The 17,226-nt window shown below is 39.1% G+C and overlaps 1 protein-coding gene across 2 annotated transcripts in view; it reads right to left on the reverse strand.

Moving 5' to 3' along the window:
* The window catches only part of adck1 (aarF domain containing kinase 1), a 117,330-nt gene that overhangs the window by 39,027 nt on the left and 61,077 nt on the right, over positions 1–17,226 (reverse strand). For both annotated transcript variants that reach the window (XM_079854384.1, XM_079854385.1), the window contains 3 exons: positions 13,198–13,356; positions 12,559–12,717; positions 9,189–9,305 (listed from right to left, as the gene is read on the reverse strand). In XM_079854384.1, coding sequence (XP_079710510.1) covers positions 9,189–9,305; positions 12,559–12,717; positions 13,198–13,356 — 435 coding nt within the window. The remainder of the gene's footprint in view (positions 1–9,188; positions 9,306–12,558; positions 12,718–13,197; positions 13,357–17,226) is intronic.

A 17,226-nucleotide genomic window follows, 5' to 3' on the forward strand; every position in this document is an offset into this window, starting at 1 on the left:
AGCCAGCGCAGGCTTTTTGTACTGTCAGCGCCGAGCACTGTCGGCGTGTAGAAACACGACTCACAGTCACCTTAAAGAGGCAAGCGATCTGACAGGCAGAGTGCGGCGGAGCTGGGAAAACAAAAAGTCCTCCATTACAAGCTACTAATGCATAACAACACGAAGCATTACTGAGAGGCCATTTACAGTCCTGCATCCCATTAATCAGTGACCACTGGGAGAAAGAGCCACCAGCGCCGCAAACAATTGATCTCAAAGGGACACCGTCTTTCAATTATGGTAATTAATTACGTCTTTTCTATTTGTTATCTGGTGGGTTGGACGGGGCGACAGTGAAGAGAGTGTGTTGCAGCAGGAGACGGATTCTTCACTGTCACACTTCAGTGTCACAGTCATCATGTTTGATTGGACCATGTCAAGTGGACGCTGAAAGATGGCAGAGCAACTTCACAGTCTTTTTTTGTGAGGATGCTGGTAAACAAGTGGTTAAAAGTGGTATTTAGTTTTAATGTTAAAGGGGTAGTTCACCAAAAATGAGTCATCATTTACTCAACTTCGTGTTCCAAACCTGTATGAATTGCATTATTTTATTAAATACAAAAGGTAAGAGATTTTGAAAAAATATTTTATTTTTTTTATTTTTTTTAGAATATGGTCCATTGTTGTTGTTTTTTTTTTTATTGTAGAACTGAATTTCATTGTAGGAACAATAACAATTGAATAATTTAAATACTTTGAAATATTTGTGGAATTAATAAAGTCATGCAGGTTTTGAACACATGAGGGTGAGTAAATAATGACAACTTGTGTGTTAAATGATGTGACAAACAATCTTATCTTTTGGCTTCCATCTATCAAATGCAAATCTAGATCAATTCATTTAAAGTCAAAATGACATGTGAACAGTGTCGTAACATGTCAACACCAGATAACTCCAATTACAATCAAAGAACACAAAAATGACTAGACTAATAACCTTCTCCAAGTCAGACAAGTGATCTTCCTATAAAAATCAAACAAGTATAAAAAACACTGCTGTTTTTATACAGTGTCCACCACCTGTGTGTCCATAAGCATCTTTCTTTATAAAACTCACTACATCACTCGCCACAGCACAGAGCTCAAACTGATCCAACAAGTAAGTCTAAAACACTTCTGAGGAAATAAAAAAACAAACATCAAGTGGTTCCAAACAGTCAAAGATTTGGTTTGATTCAGAACATGCGGATTACAGTATTTCACACCTTATTATTGCAGTAATGACTCTTTGAGACAAACCGAATCATTTGAGAGCGCCTCACAACAGCGTCTCGCAAAGGGGACTAAACTTCCTGTGGAATATAATGGAGTTTGAGGCTTTTAATAGGCGCTGAAATGGAGCAACACTTGACAAGCGCCTTGGCTCTGCTCTGTGTGACAGCTGCACATCTTCACCTCCTCATTACATACTTCATAATAATCACAGAAATAATATCAACACATGCGCTCACTCTGCCAGGCCCAGTCAGATCATGGAGGAAAGCGCACTTGTGTGAATGAAGATTACATGACTCAGCGAAACGCACCTCTTCAAGAAGTTCGTTTTTGCCAAGTTAAGTTGCGCCACCAAAAGCTGATGATTTTTGTTTTGATTTTTTAATGGATGAGACCACTATCTGGAAAACAGGGTGGGCAGGGATCAGCATTATGTCAACATATATTACAGTAAAGACAATGTTACAAACCATTTCTATTTCAAATAAATGCTGTTCTTTTGAACTTTCTATTCATCAAAGAATCTTGAAAATTTTTTTTTATCAGTTCACACAAAAACATTAAGCAGCACAACTGTGTTCAGCATGTCTCTTGAGCACCAAATCAGCATATTAGAATGATTTCTGACGGATCATGTGACACTGAATGATGCTGAAAATTCAGCTTTGATCAAAGGAATAAATGACATTTTAAAACATAAACAAATAGAAAATATTTATTTTAAATAGTAATATTCCACAATATTACTGATTTACTGTATTTTTGATTGAATAAATGCAGCCTTGGCGAGCATTAGAGACTTCTTTAAAAAAAATCCCCCAAAAAAATCATACTGGTCCCAAACTTTTGAAACATGTATGTGTTGTGTAGTGTCAATGGATACATTTATTGTACACATTATTTACTCATAATTCACTAAAAAACAACAGAAAACAGGTCAGAGCAATGGCCGAGTAGTTTGATAACCTGCTCTGGCACACTTAGCTGTGGTGCTCATGTAGGCAACAAAAGTTTTAGTCAATCTCATATGATTATCCCATCCCGTTCCCTCCTCTTCTCATCATTTCCTGTCATCTTCCATTTATCCCTTTTAAAAAAAAACATTTAAAATAAAAATAGAAAACATTATAAATATAATCATTATTTTTCAATTTCATCCGATTTTATTCTAAGAGGAGGAAGAGAGCCAGAGAGATGAAAAAACACAATGAAAGTATTTAGGCTAAAATAGCATCAGGGTTGATTCCCCCTTCACACTCAGTCTCTCTCAGAGCAGCATGGATGCTGTAACAGATCCAGGGCCCTCCAGAGACCTCGTGGAGTAGAGGAGGACTCTCAGAAGCAGCCCAAAGGCTCATGTGGCTATTTAAAGAGCGCTCAATTCACTGTGATGTAGGAATCGCTGCTAATAGAGATAAATCCTCGCATTGCCTGACCCACAAGGATTGGCCAGATGGGATTTGAACCACCAGTCTGTGGTTACTCAGTGGCTTACATTATTGGCAGTTTAGTGTTAAGTGATTCATTTGCATAAGTATGCCTTCATTTCCAAAAACATTATTTTTCGTCTTACGTTTGATAATGAACTCAGACAAGCTCAATGCTGACTTTTCCCGTCAGTTCTTTTTCGTCAATTGGAATGTGTGCAAAGGATGGTGGGTGATTGAAGAACGTGAAGGATACACTTGATGCATCCTTCAAAATGAGCTGAATGAGAGACGCAAAACGAAGGCTGCCTTCCAAGGATCCTTCAAAATAAGACGGCCTTTCACGGAGCTTGATGAAGTGGCAGTCGAGATATGCAGCCTTACTGAGACGCAACCTTCCGATTGAGAAGCACCCCCAACAGACACACTGGATATTATAGTTTACACCCTCTTAGGCCGCGCGTCCACCAGTGCGTTTTAAGCCAGCTGAAAACGCCAGCGCTCTTCTGAAAATGCATTGCTGAGGGCGTTTGAGAGCGCGTTAGCGGCACGTTTTTTTTTTAGTTGAGACGCATGTGCTTATTTCATACTATGTGCTCATAGTATCTCATTTCTGCAAATATTATGTTTCTGAATATAAAAATGTCGACACAATGTAATGTACTTGCTCTGGCACTAGTTTTGGATGAAGAGATGAGCTTCTTGTTGTCGCTTCTTATCATTGTACAAGCAGTATATGACGGTTGGTCGTGTTGTATTTGTCCCGCCCCTCCTCCACTGTGATTGGACGGCTGGGTAAAAAGTGACAGTTATGAGCGCTGCTATTTACCCCAAGTTGAACATTCTTTAACTCTCAGTAACCGGTAAAAAACCCAGAGCGCTCAGCATGAAACAGACGTTCAGTGCCCCGTCACACTGTTGCGTTTTAAAAAATTGGATAAATACACTAGTATCGGGAAAAAAAAATGCTTTGGTGGACACAAGGCCTTAGCTAACTGCTAATGGGTTTTTAACAGACATGCGTTAGTAAATGATGACAGAATTTTATGTTTTGGTCAAATAGCTAATAAATATAATAATTGAATCAATAAATACATACATTTTTAATTTAAATAAAAGTTTATTGAAATGTATTTCATAATAAATATTAACATGAATAAATAATCGGAAACTAGACTCACAACTGACTCTGATAGAGCTGGGCATTGTCAATTTCTTAGGCTAACGATATGCCTTGTAATACTCTAAGAAACACAAATATTAGGCAAAATAGTGCAACCTTATTTATTAGTAGCAATTTCTATTATTTAATAAAGATATCTATAAATTGTATTTCTCGATTTTTCCTGGATATCATTTTTTTGCGCTGAGCTTGTTGCAATGCATTTTGGGATTTCCTTAGCTCAAGCTAATTTACAATGTCTGTACACTTTGCTAGATCTGGATAGTAAAGAAAATAATAAAATGTTCCGACATTCCGTGCACGTTGGCAGAACACAGAGAGAAAAGTCCATTCCAGCCATCATCAATCTTTTGATTACTTGCACGCCAGCTCCCACACAGAAGCTCGCAGATGCCAGAGCCAGTTAATAATTCTATCCATTTTCAGAGGTAGACTCCATCATTTATTATGTTCTGTATCTATCCCATCAGCTGTCTAATAATTCTCATCATCATTGGCTAATGCCAGAGCCAGTATTCGGCCCTGATAAAGCGCTTGGCTGCACTGTTTGCTTTATTTACTTTTGTGAGCATTGTAAAGGCTGTCCGGTGCCTAATGAGTACTGCAAGGGGAATGGTCGAGGTTACGGAGGGCAGGATCGTCCGTGATGCTGGCTAATATAGCGTTGACTTTAATCATTACCACTTATTCTGGTCGCATCTGGGAGGAACATTTTGCATGCGGTTGATTCTATAAAAGTACTCTCAAACTCTGAGAGAGAAAAAGACCTAGAGAAAACAGAATGTAGACATTTACAGATTAGTCTCAGTGTACTGTATATTATGTGCCTCAACTGCCAGGTACTCAAAGTCTGAAGTACCTGGCAGTTGAAGTTATATGCAAGAGAGAAAAAGAGCGAAAGAAGAAGGCACAGGGCAATATGGCATTTACGCCATGAGTGAAAGATTGAAGGGAAGTGAAGGTGTCCAGGGAGAAGAGATGACTGATCTTCACCTCTTTATTCTAAGTTAAAGAGGCTACAGCACTAAGTTTCCATGGTGGACGCAATTACTTAAAGCCATTTTCTATCATTTTCATATAGTGTTCCATATTGACATAACAATAAGCCTTGGAGACCAGCCAGCTAAACCAGAAAAGCCTGGCCAGATTGGGAAGCCAGCAAAACTAGGTTGGCTTAAGAGTGTTTTTTTAAGTGTGGGAATTACATCATAGGGAAAAAAACACCACCACTACATATTGATATCTTTACATTAAAGTCAGCATGATACGGAAGTTGTGATAGTCTTTTCTTCCCTATAGTGACGTATATCCAAGTGAAACGGCTTCTAGATCAAGGAAAGATTTAGATTCATTAGGTATTGATTGGATTGTTGGATTCTTGTGGTTTGCTATTGCTGTTTATCTCATCTGAGTTTTCCCGCACTCACGCCAGTGAACACATCATCAGAGTAGAGAAGAGATTAAAATACCTGTTTTTAAAAATAAATACTGATAAGATCAATCATTTATAATAAATACTGAAATATTTCATTGTCAATTTTAATTTCATGATGGCTTTAAATAAAGAGCATGATGACTATGATGACATTTCATTAAATATTACCAGTAAATCTTTACTAGACAAAAAACTAATACTGATTTTTCCCTCTTTTCATCCCCTCCAATCAGCCATTTACATTCAGTTTACAACCAACACAAAATGTCCATTTGTTGTCCTCTATATGCACGGACAGCTCTGCACAGCACCTCAATTTCTCATTCTAACATTTGTCAACATATGCTTTGGGAGCCACAAAATCCAATGACAGCATGAAATCTAACAGTGATTGGCATTTCACACAGCTAATTTCCCAAAGGTTCTTCCCCTATTTGCCTGGATTTCCAACGAACCAACTGAAATTAAATAGTGCTTATAGAATTAGCATGTGTCCAGTTTATTATTCGAATGGATTCAGTGCTAAACAAATGCAAACAGACAGAATAATGGAAGTATAGCATCCATATAAAGCCAACTTACAGTAACGTACAATAAATATGAATACATTTATACAACAGGGCAGTTGAATGCTCAATTCTGATTGGTTGACAAACATTCTAAGATAAGCACACCGCTAAAGTACTTCCAGGCAGGTCTTGACCGCATTACGCTTCGCCAAATTATTTCATTAATTTTAAAGGTCCTTAAAGCCAATAAAACCACAAGAACTGAAATCCATACAGACACTGAGCAAGCAAATAAACATAACAAACAAAAGGATAAAAATTAAACGTTTTCCCCAAAAAATCACGACGTATCTATGGAAAGCATTCTCTTTTTCTCCCACTAAAATAAATAACACTTGGTTCAATATTTTGTTGTACAATGAAGACATTCATCTATTTGAGTGTCTTAAGTGTCTTTTTTGGGGTCTACGGTATATACACAGATATTTTCAAATATATTTCAAATACATGTCTGCTCTGTTTCCTTGAATTTAAAGCACTCGGTTTGCTTTTCATGCAAAACCGTGACGGTGGGTGCAGTTTAAGGCACCAAAAATATGTTCTCCATAGTCTTCAGGTCCCGCTGCTCAGATGCCCTTCCAGAGAGCAGACTCATTTCCTCTCGCAGCCTCCAGCTCTGTTTCCCACCGGCTCTGCTAACCCCCCACGGCTCAGCAATTTCAAAATAAAGTGTCTTTTTAAGCAAGCAGGCTGTACTGCCTTTTCAACCTGTTCCAATGGAGAGCGTCTCTTTAGCAAAACCCCATTGAGCGGCCACGTGGCACACTTGCTAATACCACGATCGCTTTCATTCCCCCGAACCTCTAAAACCCTCTTAAAAGCGTTCAGACGCACTCGCAAAGCAGACGAGACACGCGCGCACGGCGACACATTAGAACGAGAGAGGAAAAATATAAGCGGAAGCGTTCACTAAATTGCACCACTCCAAATGAGTCTGATGAACCGAGCCCTTTGATTGCATTTTCAAGCTCTGCATAAAATTTGTACGCCGTTTTCTTTTAAAATGCATCCTCATTTCCCACACTGTACCAGGGAGCATCAGTTAATCAGTGCCGCCCATAACCCAGTCCTCTATCTGCAAAGAAAAAGAAAAAGAAAAATGGCTCGGCAGAAGAAATCCAAGCAGTGGTTGTGTGTGACACCGCGTAAAGGAAAATAAATGTTATGTGCACTCGTGTGTACGTGCGAGTGAGAGGGGGGTGTGATAAATGCTTGATGTGCAATCCACCCGCCGACCGTTCCCTCCTCCGTCTTTCAAAGGTGTGCGGTGCCCTTTAAGCATGGCTCGGTGGCTTATGAGACCGGTTTCAGGCTGTGTTTACCCGTCTGTCAGGCTCACTGACGCCTGGGTGTACAACGATAAGGAAAGGTTGCCGTTTAAAGCCTCAGCGAGCTTTGCAAAACAAACTGGCAGCAAATGTGCATATTAATTCAGACAGACAAAACAGGTCGGAGGAAATATAATGACAGAGTGACACAAACAAAGCAGGTGCTAAAATGATCCCATTTAGTCATTTAACAAAAGCCGGCGCGTTCGCACGGCTCTCATCGACTGCAGTCTTTTTCTCGCTCTGCGTTTCTAAAAATCTCTTCATCTATTTCACTGGTGCTTTCAATATTTCCCTCTCTTCCATGGAAAAGCGACGCATGAAATCTGGAAATATGATGAAGGAAGCTGCTTGTGAAATAACTAAAATATTGAACAGAACAAGATGTGATATTTGGGTGAACTGGATGGAGCATCAATGTTTATAGAAACTGTTTTGAAACGACTGGAGTTGGGTGGCAAGTTGGAATATACTGTAGTGTAATGCGACTACTACAAGGACTGCTTATGTTATTCGCACATAACAGTGAAGAAGACGTGTCCCAAACAAGTCTAGAATGGTTATTAAAGGGAGTTTAGTTTCCCCAAAATTGAAAATTGTCATCATTCACTCACATCGTTCCAAACCTGTATAACTTTCTCTTTCTTCTAAGATATTTTGAAGAATATTGAATATTTTCTGACTTTCATCATATCAGCAAAAAAGGCTGAAATGCAAGCTGTTTGCTGATTTTCAGTCTGAGCCAATAAAAAAACATTTACATGAGTGATAATGAGTGAAGACAAAGTTTAAGAGGACTCTGACAATGATTCTTCAGTGTGACAACGCCTAAATAGAAGAGGCTCTCGTCTGTCTATCAACAAACATCAACAAAGACCAAATGCAAATACCACAATGTTTTTATTTCTATGCTATGTAAGATATTTAAGACTTTTTACAGCACTAATAAAAAGAGAAGACAATGAAATGAGATGAAGTATAGTTAATATGTTCTAGATTATCCAAAAAACAGGCATTATCACACGTTATTTAATATATACATTTTTTTTTTTCCGGCTGAATTTTCAGCACTAATTTGTGATTTGTAGAGATATTGTGACAAACTCAAGTTTTTTTGTCAAAATCCCCACCCTTGGATAAGAGCATTGCAAACTTTGTGTTAAGAGGAGTGAAGTTCGCTCAAGTTTCTTTTTCTATGCATATTTTTATTTTTAAACTACAGCAAGCTGACAAAGTGATAACTCAACCATCATCAAATAACAAGACAATGATAATGCAGTGGCAATGGTGACGTAAAACATATCCGTGTGAATAGACGCTGGTCCATCAATCAATAGTCCATTAGCATCCGTTTCTCTGTTATCCTCCGGGCCTCACAAGAGTCACCCCCTAAGTTTATTCATCACTCTGTTGTCCCCTGGCCCCGCATAACTACAGATTAGCTCGCTCTGTAGGGCCTCCATTCTAACCAAAGCCATTGTGTGTAACCTAATTCACCCTGAGACACGAGTCACCTTAACGAAAGTGCAAAATTAAAAAGGCGCTCGATCTCGTGGCGAGTCCTTGTGCTGACAAAAGCGGCGGAGTAGAATAAATTGCAGCCGCAACGGAAAAACAGTCTGTGATATAAATATGAAAAAGAGCCTGATTTAATTTAGTGCTCATCTGCTAAGGGCTAGAAAAATGAAATGAAATTTGAGAGGCATAATTCATCAAACCAAGCAGCCTCCATTTCAGCGGTGTCAGAGCCTCTCGGAACAGGGCAAAGAGAAACGTCTTCAAAGCTTCCAGAACCCACAGCAGGAAACGTGACTGCTTCATTAACATTCCAGAGCACTTTTCCATGCTCAAATTGACATCAGCAGAGTGAAATTACTGATTAAGCGATCTTGAGTTGTGACAAGTGCCGATTGTTGGGCTGCAGTTCTGAGTGTTTCTGAAGAACCGATGTTCTGTTTCAGAGTAACACAGAGATAAGGGCGTCTCTCTTACCTCATTGACATTGATGCCGTGTTTCCTCATGTACTCCCGGTCATTGACCTGACCACCCTCCGCAAAGTCCATGGTTAGAATGCGCTTAGTGGAAAGATCCCAGTGAATCTTTGGGATCTGAAAGAAAACAAAACAAGAAACAGATTCTCAGCAGTTTTTTGCAGGAAGCTGTGCCATGTTTTACTTCATTTGTACTAATTATTATTTGCATGTTGAATAAATAATGAAAAACATCCTATTTAAGTCTTATTCTGGAATTTTTAGCTTTTTTTAAGCTTTGCTATGTGGCTCCTGAGGTGTTCTAACGCTGCATCCAAAATCGAATACTTCCCTACTATATGGTATGCGTAAAACAGTATGCCAAAAGAGTAGTATGTCCGAATACATAGTATTTGAAAAAAGTCCCCGGATGACCAACTACTTCCGGCGAGATTCTGAAGTGCGCATTCGATGGACACTTTACAATCCCATGAGGCCACGGGAGGGGATTAATGAATGGCAGTGAAGCGACGCAACTGACACTGGTAGGTCACGTGACAATAACAACATGATGGATGTAGTATGTCCGGATTACATTCATACTACCCATATTCATACTATATAGAACATTTTTGCAAGGGTGTTTTGAGTGGTTTTAAGGCCAATTCACACTGTTGCCGGCGTCTGTCGGTGCAGACACTTCATTGGGTTCTGTTGGATCAGTGTGTTACCTCTGTCGGCGTTGGTCGACGAGCGAGAGTAGTAGTGATACTTAACTTATCAAGCACCAGTAAAGAACTAAACTGTGGAAAACAGTTATAGACTGTGCACTATGAGCACGCAGCATCACTAGCCACACCGAAATCGCCAATTTGCACACTGCCGAGAGTCGCTATCTGTACTTCCTGACAGTGAAATAGAGAAAATGGGTTCAGGCAATAAGATTCTTTGTGACGGATAATGCCAGATGCTCAAAATTAGCTATAATCTGCACATAGAGCTCAAAGCAGCAGGCTTTCTTGATGCTTCAGATGACCTTCCTCTTCCATACGACAGCTTCCTGTTCCTGAACATCGCTGCTTATCTGGTGCTCTATCGCTCTACCAACTTGTCTCACTAATTAAAAAACTTTCTGCTCATAATGAGGAAGATTTACAGACTTTTTTTCTTTGATAATTTCCCTCCACCTGATACCAAGGCCTGGCTTTTGCCACCACCTCCGGCGACACTCTTTCAGCCTAGTTCCTCTCCGCTCTCTTTATCAAACGAACGTCAACGATAAAAAATCCCTCCGTTACCACCATATAAACAGAGCCATTTTTCAGCTCAGTGTCTGCCTTGTGGAACAGCCACACGCTCTGAACTGCCTGCGACTCTGCCACACCGCCGCCTCTGTATAATCATGCTTGTTTTACAGGGCGAGAGGCTGATGCGGAGAGCCGGGGATTTATTCCTGACATGGCGGCTTGTGCTCCGCTGTCAAACATTTTGACAGAGCTAATAGTGTGCATTAGAGGCACAAATCAGCGGTTGTGAACCCAGGCAATTCTTATTACCCTGCAGGGCCAGCCAGGTCTCTTTGTTATTCATTTAAAAATGAAAAGGGGACTTGCCTGGAAGCATTTGGCAGTTGTTATGACAGATTATTTACCTTGCAAAGTTTTTTTGCAGGGGAGAAATATGAGGGCACTCCGATGTGTAGCATCTAGCCGAGACAGTGTGAAAAAGTGCAAGTTAAAGCTAGTATGGTGTTTAAGTAGGACTTGTAATGTGACTTGCTTCACTTGAAAGTTGACAAAATTCTCAGAATAAGATGTTGAACTGTCAAAAAGTCTGAGCTTTTTGTTTTGTAGTGCTGAAGTCTGTTGAAAAGCGATTTTTCATGGCATTCGTGCAGCCTTGAAGGGCACACAACTCTTAAGAGTCATTCCAAACGAAAGTGAGCAAATTAATTATTTCATGAAGGCAATGTATATTTAAAAAAATAATAATAATCATTGATCATTTCAAGGAAGTAATCTTACCATTTATGAACAAGTGAACCTGGCTGCAAGTCATCATGATTTCTTTTAAAACCTGAGGTAATTTAAGACATTAAGGCCCACCTTTCGAAGGCTTTTCCGATGTAAATTCGGGACTTTGCACATTCCTTCTTTTCCCTCTTCTTTGCTATTTGTTCATGTGTCGTGTCGGCCATATCAAAATTCAAGAGAATATAATTCTAACGTTAGTCGTTGTCGTTATCTAGGACATCTCTCCTCTAGCTAACATCCCTCTTCATGCTTCTCTCTCCTCCACCCCCAACACCCCCCTTCATGTGCACGCGCACTAACCCCCCAACCCCCACCCCCAAATCATTCTTGTCGGTTATTGGCTGGAACGCTGTTTGTTATGTTTCGTGGTCCAGGCTGTGCCAGTTTGTTTTGTTTCTGTTTGTGGAGCCTGGGCTGTCTACAGAGACCGCGTTTTTTTACAGTGTGTTCAGGGGACAGGCAGCTAGCGGATAGTGAGGAGATGTTTGCTGTATGTGACAAAAAAAATGTCAGCCTAAAAAACGTGTGACATCGCTTAGATTTAAGTAGATTTTATAAACTTGTGACATAGCTTAGATTTAAGTAGATTTTATAAATGTGTCCTAGAAAAAAAAACATCACTGGTGTGCATCTTGAGAAAAAACAATGGCAGTGACATATTTTAAGATATGTCACTGCAAGTTGCTTTCAACAGCCCAAACATGCATTTTAGTCTGGGACTAAGCTTAAGCCTTGTCTGTGAAACCGAGGGCAAGACCTCAGATTTTAAAAGGTTAAATTGCTGCTGTACGCCCAAAGACTATCACCAGTTATTCCCCAATGCCACATAAATGGCGCTTTTCCACTACACAGTACCAGCTCGCCTCGGTTCGCCTCGACTCGACTCGGCTCTGTTTGGTTTTCCACTGTGTAAAAGTTGTACCTGTACCTGCTTCCAGGTACTTTTTTTCGTACCACCTCCGGCGAGGTTCTAAGCGAGCTGAGGCGATACTAAAATGTGACGTGAAAACACGACAGACTGCTGATTGGTCAGAGAGAATCGTCACTATTCACTGCGTCATCATTGCACGCGCCTGACGGAGTATCCTGAATAAAAAAAACAGCAAAAACAAAAACATCCAAAAACAGCATACACTCAATTTCCTCCATTGTCCTGTGTGTGTGGGTAGCGGGTGTGTCTCGCGCGTCTCACGTAAAAGATTAAGTCACGGCAGTTTCCTGCGGCGTCGCTATGACGACGCGGTACTATTGTGGAGGTACTATCTGCAATGGAAAACGGAGCGAAAAGCGAGCCGAGCCGAGTCGAGTTGAGCTGGTACTGGTAATGGAAAAGCGCCAAAAGAGACACTTTCACAAACCTTCAAAAAGTTGAACTTCCTGAGCATGTCTGCTATTTTCTCAGCGTTTCTGCCCTCATTGAGAAAGTCCAGCTCCAGAGGCATGTTCTTCTTGGCCTCTTCCACCAGCCACATAAAAGCAAAGTCTGGAAACAACCAGTGGACAACCTGAAGGAGAAACTGAAGAAAGACACAGACAAACATATAGTTACACATTGCATGGTCTGATCAAGATGATTGATGATTTTTTTATTTTAGTATATCGTTTTATAGGCCCTGACAAGAAACATCATGTTTTGCAAAAAAAAAAAAAAAAAAGTGCTAAACATCTCAGGAAGGGATATGAAAACTTGCACAACTGTATACGACATTAAACTGAAGCCCAGAACTCTAAACCAAGACTCTGAGTAAGACTTGGCCATAATAGAGTAATTATATGTGATACAAATGAAATTGTAGGTGCATGGACAAATGGCTATTTGCAATACAATAAATGAATAAAACTGTAGGTTGAATGATGGAATCTATTTTTTAAGCACTAATGGGAGGTGAATAGGCCCCTAGAAGAATCGAGCTATACATGGGCGTGTGACAATGACAGAGCGTGTGAATTAGGCATCAGAAGCCAGGCATCGGCAGCCGTGCTCCCTCTGTAATTACCTCCATCACAACAATGTCCTTGGAGCTTTGCCGCTGGACCTTGGGATGCTGTACTTTCACTGCCACCGTCCTCCCATCTGGAAGTACTGCTTTGTGGACCTGAGCGAGGGAGGCGGCCCCATGAGGTTTCTCGTCAAACTGGATGAAAAGATCGCTGAGCTGAGGAGGAAATTTTGTTTAAAGATTAGAAAACTAGAAAGAGGCAGGAAGAGTATCATACCGGAATGCTGCAGGTGTTGTGACACTTAAAAACAAGCAGGTAGTCATTTAAATGGTACTTTTATCCAAACTAAGAAATTTCACTATGTACTGTACGATTAGCATTTTTATTTTAGAATATAAAAAATTTAATAAAAACTATAATATAGCAGTATATATATACCCAAGCTGGTTTACTTAAAAAAATAAATAAATAAAAAAATAAAAAAATATTTTAATAACATGCTCAGCCTCTTCGTTTTCATCTAAACTTGAACAAATCAAATGTATTAGTTCTCTTTGCAACATTTGTCGCAAAATGTGTTATACTACAAGTAAATACTGTCTACAAAGAAATATGATATTCAACAAGGAACAAATCATTTAATTGTCAGTTCAGTTATAACAGCGGGGGAAATTATGTTGAGCAGGGTGTAAGCAGAGCATCTTGTAAATGTGGTTGGTGAAAAATAGCATGACTGATCAGTATGCCACTTTTTTCCTGCGATGCCAACTGCAATGAATATTCAACACAGACACAACAGGGGCAGTGGAAGGGAATGCCAAGAGGAAGTGACAAATTTCTCGTTGGTGTGTGCACAAGAGGAGTTAACCATAAATAAATACTCCAAAAGGATTATCAAGCTGTTCTGCTCCAAAACGAAAAAAAAAAAAATTCCAAATGCATTTCACTGCTCCTGGAGAGACAAATAGGATGAATGTGTGGTTAAAAAACAAGGGATGGTGAACCTTTCAACATTGAGTGCTGAGAAATCCTAGCTTTTCATTCAATTAACGTCACCAGGCAACCTCTACATCAGTGGTTCTCAACCTTTTTTGGGCCAGCGCCCCCTATCCATTATCCAAGTCCCTGAATAAACACATATGAACAATTCAATTATTATTGTATTAATTATTTTGAACTATCTTGAAACTATCCAAGCAGAGTTTTGTGCTCAGATGTGAGGGCAGAGCCAAATCAATAATAAATATGTAAAGTATACTGCTATTAAATTATGCATACTGTATATCTCTATGTATGATTTTAAAGAGCTTGCTATTTTAACAAGTACTCGCCACTTTTGAGTGTATACATTATAAACTCTGTAAACAGACTGTGGTGAAACTGAGGCACACATTATCCAAATAATTCATTATTAGCTGGACTCAGCAGATGCTGGACATGGTTGGTGTCACAAGTCCAAACTCAGTGTTTTCCGTCAGAGATGGACTCATTCTCTGACGTACATAGACAACCTGTCCGATTAGGCTAATGTGAACCTGTCCATGGATAGTTGCTCAGAGGAACCTTCCGGCTCTCCTGAGGCGTCTCTCCCACACATGACTAGCACTTGCCACTGCATGTGTTACGCAACCATATCTCTGGAAAAGCTCTCATTACACTGTAACCATGCAGATGATTTTTTCTGTGTATAATATGACATAGAACATTTGACACAAAAATATCACATTTTTACCTACAGTATACATTAAATCTTAGTGTCTATATTGAGATTATACACCTTATATATGTTTTGCTTTATAAAATGACAAGTTTGATCATCAAGAACCCAGCCAGATTTTGCATCACCCTTTGCTGAGTCACATCTTTCTCATCTGTCATTCATAGCATTGGGGGGTGGGGGGCTATAATAGGATCCTCCCACCCCAGCTTCATTCTTCTCACTGTAGGGCAAGAATAATGGAAGCAATTAGCTATAGAAGAGGTCAAGAAGGAATCCCCAGAGAGCTGTAGTCATTAGACTAGCCTGTCTCTTGTCATTTTCAATATGCTCACCCCACAGTACTACAACAGCCTTCGCTACAGAAGCCGCCATATTAAACCTCAATTGTGTGCTAATTCCCTCTGGAGTTGCGTTTCAATGCGTTCAGCATAGTGTGCGAAGCACAGGTCTGACATTTGTACTTTTGTACCATTTCGCCTCACTGTCCTTTCTCATTTTTGTCATTTTGTTTCTGCTGGAGCGTTCACGCAGTTGACCCAGTTTGTCCTTTCTGAAATGATCAGATAATCAGAGTTTTGTCTCTTTTTTTCGTGCGAGCTTATCTAAAGCCACAGATGACTGGGAGCACATATCAGCCAGTGCCTGTGATGGCCTGATAGCACAGTGTGACCTCTGACCTCCCGCTGAGCAGCCGGAGCCATTATTGTGCATCACTGTAATCACAGTCAGCTGAGACTGCCGCAGAGGAGATACACAAACAGAGCCGATGCCGGTGTGAGCGGCCCTCAAAACAACTAAAGCCTTCCCACTGACTGACCAATGAAGCTGTGACATTTATTTAACTGTTAACACATTTAGATGTGCAGAACTGAATAAATAAAACAAAAAGTAAAATAAAAATTCTATATAAATAAAAATATATTTTGTAGATATATATATATATATATATATATATATATATATATATATATATATATATATATATATATATATAGAACTGATCAAATGGCAACTCAATGACAACATTAACTACAATAATATTATATAATATTATAAAATATATTTTATACATAATAAATTATACAGAAATTATATAAAAGTATATAATACTATAACAGCAAGTAAAAATACACTGTACAACAATTCGTTTCAACTTAACGTGTTTTTGCTACAGTACCTAAAAATTAAGTTTAGTCAACTCAAATATCCAAGTTGTCACTCAGTACAACTTCACATTTCAAGTTGACAAAACTTAAAATTAAGGCAGCACGAACACTTACTTTTTAAAGTTGAAACAACACATTTTGTTTCAGTATACATTTTTGGAAGAAAATCTGAATGGGGCGTTTGTAGTTTCGAGGTACTTAACTCCCCAAATATGGCTTAGATCCCTTCTTCAATGTGGATATACAATCCTACACCTACAATCCAATAGGTGAAAACTCAATCCAATCGCTTAGAAAAGTAATAGTACACTCTTCTCAACCTAAGCAACAAAATAGGCTGTTTGCATTAGCTTTAAATTTTGGTTTTAGCTTTTGATAAACTACTCACCGACCCGACTGAAACTAACAGCATAACCAAAGTGATCAATCAACTATAAATGTGTGAAACATTCAGAATCAAGCAGATTTATGCATGAATGCTTCCTAAAGTGTAAGTTGATCGCCATCTAAATCTTAATAATAAATATAAGGGGTTTGCAAGTGTGTGTGTGTGTGTGTGTTTCAATAATATAAACACCTCAGATATCTCAGATGGCTCAAAGATAACTCACTATATAGTGGTCAGACACACCCACTGAATCAAAAGAAGAGAAGCCTGGGCTTACTGCACTAAAATACATAACTGTGCATCTCACAGAATGTACTACAGATAAATATAATAGATTTTTTTTTGCAGCAAAGTCCATTAACATTATTATAGTAAACCGAGTCTTCCAATATTCTTTCAGAGAAATTCTTTCTTTGCAGACCGTCATTATTCATCCTCCTGAAATTGGCGGTCTTATCTTAATTACACAAATACAAAAACTTGTTTTCCAAAATAACATGCCAACAATTCGGCATTCCTGTTTTAATGCAAACTAAATTTTTTTCCAAAAACTTTAAAATTACTTTGAAATGAAAAGGATGGCATCAAATACATTATTGACATAAGAGTGTTTGATCGATCAGTCAAATCAATCAATCAATCAATCAATCAATCAATCAAAGATAAATGTTCACACACACAAACAAAAACAGTTATGACTGAAGCCACCTGAACATTTCCGTTGTCATCAAGAGGGGGAGTTTTTGTATGTTGCGATACAATGCAACTGATTACATTAAGAAAAAGTGCATAGCTGCAAATAATAGACACA

Source organism: Squalius cephalus (genome assembly GCF_949319135.1).
Source record: "Squalius cephalus genome assembly, chromosome: 20".
NCBI lineage: Eukaryota > Metazoa > Chordata > Actinopteri > Cypriniformes > Leuciscidae > Squalius > Squalius cephalus.